A 3,999-nucleotide genomic window follows, 5' to 3' on the forward strand; every position below is an offset into this window, starting at 1 on the left:
AGCAACAAATTAATTCTTGTATGTGTGTAGACAGACAATATGCCATAAATGTGAAACTTACATGCAACATCAGCTGGTATTGATTAAATTTGAACTATGACACCTGGAATGATATACTGCAACCATTAAACAAAATGCACTGTAGCTAGAACCTGTATCAATGTTATAAGCTTTCAACACACTCCAGTTTAACTTTGTAAGAATTAACCAGGACACTCAAGTTTAATTTTATCTATGTTTTAAGGACAGGGCACTCCAGTTTAATTCTATCAATGTTGTAAGGACAGGACACTCCAGTTTAATGTTGTAAGAACAGGACACTCCAGTTTAAATTTATCAATGTTGTAAGGGGTAACTAGGTTTCATACCCTATCTATCATAACTATATAGACAGCTGAGTATTCCTCTGTTTTTATTTGATTTTTATAACATTCCATTGTCCCTCATGCAAGCCCTTACACACTTTTGCTGGTTCTGTTACACTCAATCATCCTGGCTCTGTATCACAGTCCAACACAGAGAAGCACTAACTGGTTCCCACAGATATCAGTCTAATTAGTCCTCAGAATAGGTCATGTGGCACCCAGAACCAGTCCATAACACCTCCATATCACGGCTACCAAAACTGCTATCAAGGATATCACCATGACAATGTGCTGGTTGGAGTTTTTCTCATTCTGTAAATGAAGTAAACTTGCCTGCTGAATATCTTAATATTTCATCTTGATACTGTAGATACCTTAATTTTCACGAATACTTAATATCACGAAATGAATCATATACCTGTATTATCGACACTTGATACATTGATTGATTGAATATTGTTTAACGTCCCGCTCGAGAATCTTTCACTCATATGAAGACGTCACCATTGCCGGTGAAGGGCTGCAAAATTTATGCCTATGCTCGGCGCTTACGGCCTTTGAGCAGTGAGGAATCTTTATTGTACCACACCGCCCCATTTAGTCGCCTCTTACAACAAGCAAGGGGTATTGAGAACCTATTCTAACCCGGATCCCCACGGGACACACTTGATACAAACTTATTTTAAAAAATGATGAAAACGAAAACTAAAGTTTTGTTTTTATAAGTAAAATGAATACAATTTACTGTGTGGAATGTAATATATTCCTATGGTTTCTCAATGAAGTCCAAAACTGTTGGAAAAATTTGTATAGAGTTAGATAGGGAAGGGTAATATATTTCAACTTCTGGATATCATAAGAAATTCACAAGTTCCTTATGTTTTTTTATTTATTTGGGGAGTTGGTTACTTATTACAACTAAACCATGTCAATAAATATATATCAACCCATACATCCATTTTTTGTATGTATCAAGTTGTCCTTAAATGTACCACATTTGCTTTAAATGAAAAAGAACAGTCATCTGTGTTTGATATGACAAAGGATTAATGTTACATGTTGAAGACTGACTACCAAAACCCACATTTGTGCTTTTGTTAAAAAATTAAGCACGTTTAATGCAAATTCCAGATGAAATGCAGTTGTTATTTTAGTCATTTTGTACAAAATGACATAGATTAGTATCAATACTTCATAAACATGACATTTTTTCTGTCACTTTTGGTATTTTGACATAAAAAAAACCCCACACACTACTTTTTTCTCCAGATCTCTTCTATAAAACATAGAGCACAGGCTTGAACAAACTTTATACTTAGGACAAATATTATCTTTCAAGTACAATTATGCAACAAATTTTTTTGTTTGTTTGCTAAAAGTTGTGTTTTGTTTTATTAAAGGAGAACAATCACAAAGTGGGTGGTTTAAGGAGGAGTTACACACCAGAGAAATCTGATAGGGATGGAAAGTATCTAGACATGTACAATAATATTTTGAAATTGATGACTTCCAAATTTACCTTAATATTTAGTGGGGGGAAAAAAAGGTCACACCAAAACAAAATGAAAACACCTCCTATACGCAAAACCAGTCTACAGATCAACAGTTGACATGCTATCCCGCTAGGTAATGAAATTCTACACACAGTCTACAGATCAACGTTATCCCACTAAGTAATGAAATTCTACACAATCTACAGATCAACAGTTGATATGCTATCTCGCTAGGTAATGAAATTCTACACACAGTCTACAGATCAACAGTTGATATGCTATCTAGCTAGGTAATGAAATTCTACACACAGTCTACAAATCGATATGTTATCCCGCTAGGTAATGAAATTCTACACACAGTCTATAGATCAACAGTTGATATGTTATCCCGCTAGGTAATGAAATTCTACACACAGTCTACAGATCGATATGTTATCCCACTAGGTAATGAAATTCTACACACAGTCTACAGATCAACAGTTGATATGCTATCTCGCTAGGTAATGAAATTCTACACACAGTCTATAGATCAACAGTTGACATGCTATCTCGCTAGGTAATGAAATTCTACACACAGTCTACAGATCAACAGTTGATATGCTATCTAGCTAGGTAATGAAATTCTACACACAGTCTACAAATCGGTATGTTATCCCGCTAGATAATGAAATTCTACACACAGTCTACAGATCAACAGTTGATATGCTATCTAGCTAGGTAATGAAATTCTACACACAGTCTACAAATCGATATGTTATCCCGCTAGGTAATGAAATTCTACACACAGTCTACAGATCAACAGTTGATATGCTATCTCGCTAGGTAATGAAATTCTACACACAGTCTACAGATCAACAGTTGATATGCTATCCTGCTAGGTAATGAAATTCTACACACAGTCTACCGATCAACAGTTGATATGCTATCTCGCTAGGTAATGAAATTGCACACAGTCTACAGATCAACATGTTATCCCACTAAGTAATGAAATTCAAAAGGACAAGGAACATACTGCTGATATTTATTTTTCAAATTGTGTTTTGTAAGGAAGTAAGCCATTATGATGTGTTATTCCTTTGGATATAAATTTGAAATTGAGATAAAACAAAATTTGAATCACTTTTGATGCTATGTACTTCTAATAACTGCAAATATTAAAGACTTTAATCATGTGAAATGTATGGGATGTGAGCTTTTTATAAAAAAGGAAGATTTAGCCTTTCTTAAAGCTTTAAGATCTTGAGTTTTACAGGAAAGACTTTTATTAAACAAAACCATTTGAATGCACTTTATCAGGTGCACATATGTAAGAATCTACCTGTTCTCCCTACATACCTGGATAAGAACAGGTGCCCCTGACACCTGGCCCTTTTTCAAGGGCAGCGGAACGTCTGGACGTACAACATCTTTGTCCGACAGGAGCCGCCCCTTCAGGAAATGTTTACCTGTCTCCACAATCTGTACAGTCACCATCTTGCCCATTAGATTCTCATTCTTGGGAACCAATACCTGTAATTAGTGATACAGAGGATAGAATATGTTATAGGAACCAACACCTGTAATTAGTGATACACAGGCAAAAATATGTTATAGAAACTAATACCTGTAATTAGTGATACAGAGGCTAGAATATGTTATAGAAACCAATACCTGTAATTCGTGATACAGAGGCTAGAATATGTTATAGAAACTAATACCTGTAATTAGTGATACAGAGGCTAGAATATGTTATAGAAACCAATACCTGTAATTAGTGATACAGAGGCTAGAATATGTTATAGGAACCAATACCTGTAATTAGTGATACAGAGGCTAGAATATGTTATAGAAACCAATACCTGTAATTCGTGATACAGAGGCTAGAATATGTTATAGAAACTAATACCTGTATTTTAGTGATATAAAAGCTAAAAAATCGCTAAAATGTATCAAAGATGCGTTTGGCCGAGATTATGCACACTTGCATTCACGAAGTAAAAACATGCACATATTTAATATAGTTTATAAGTATGAAGCTTTGAATGGCCGCAATAGGTATTTAGTGTGGTAATGACCTTGACCTTTGGCCTTTGGATTTCAAAAGCAACATGAACCTTGAATGTCATCAGGATCTGAAGTCTGATAAACATGCATAAGCAAGT

General features: G+C 34.9%; 1 protein-coding gene across 1 annotated transcript in view; it reads right to left on the minus strand.

The window, feature by feature from the left end:
* Positions 1-395: 395 nt before the first annotated feature.
* Positions 396-3,999, minus strand: part of LOC125667983 (threonylcarbamoyladenosine tRNA methylthiotransferase-like) — a 29,990-nt gene continuing 26,386 nt past the window's right edge. The window contains exons 14-15 of the mRNA XM_056162153.1: positions 3,194-3,367; positions 396-677 (exon numbers count right to left, since the gene is read on the minus strand). Of these exons, the coding sequence (XP_056018128.1) occupies positions 573-677; positions 3,194-3,367 (279 nt within the window). The 3' untranslated portion in view covers positions 396-572. The remainder of the gene's footprint in view (positions 678-3,193; positions 3,368-3,999) is intronic.

Source organism: Ostrea edulis, chromosome 4, assembly GCF_947568905.1.
Source record: "Ostrea edulis chromosome 4, xbOstEdul1.1, whole genome shotgun sequence".
Lineage (NCBI taxonomy): Eukaryota > Metazoa > Mollusca > Bivalvia > Ostreida > Ostreidae > Ostrea > Ostrea edulis.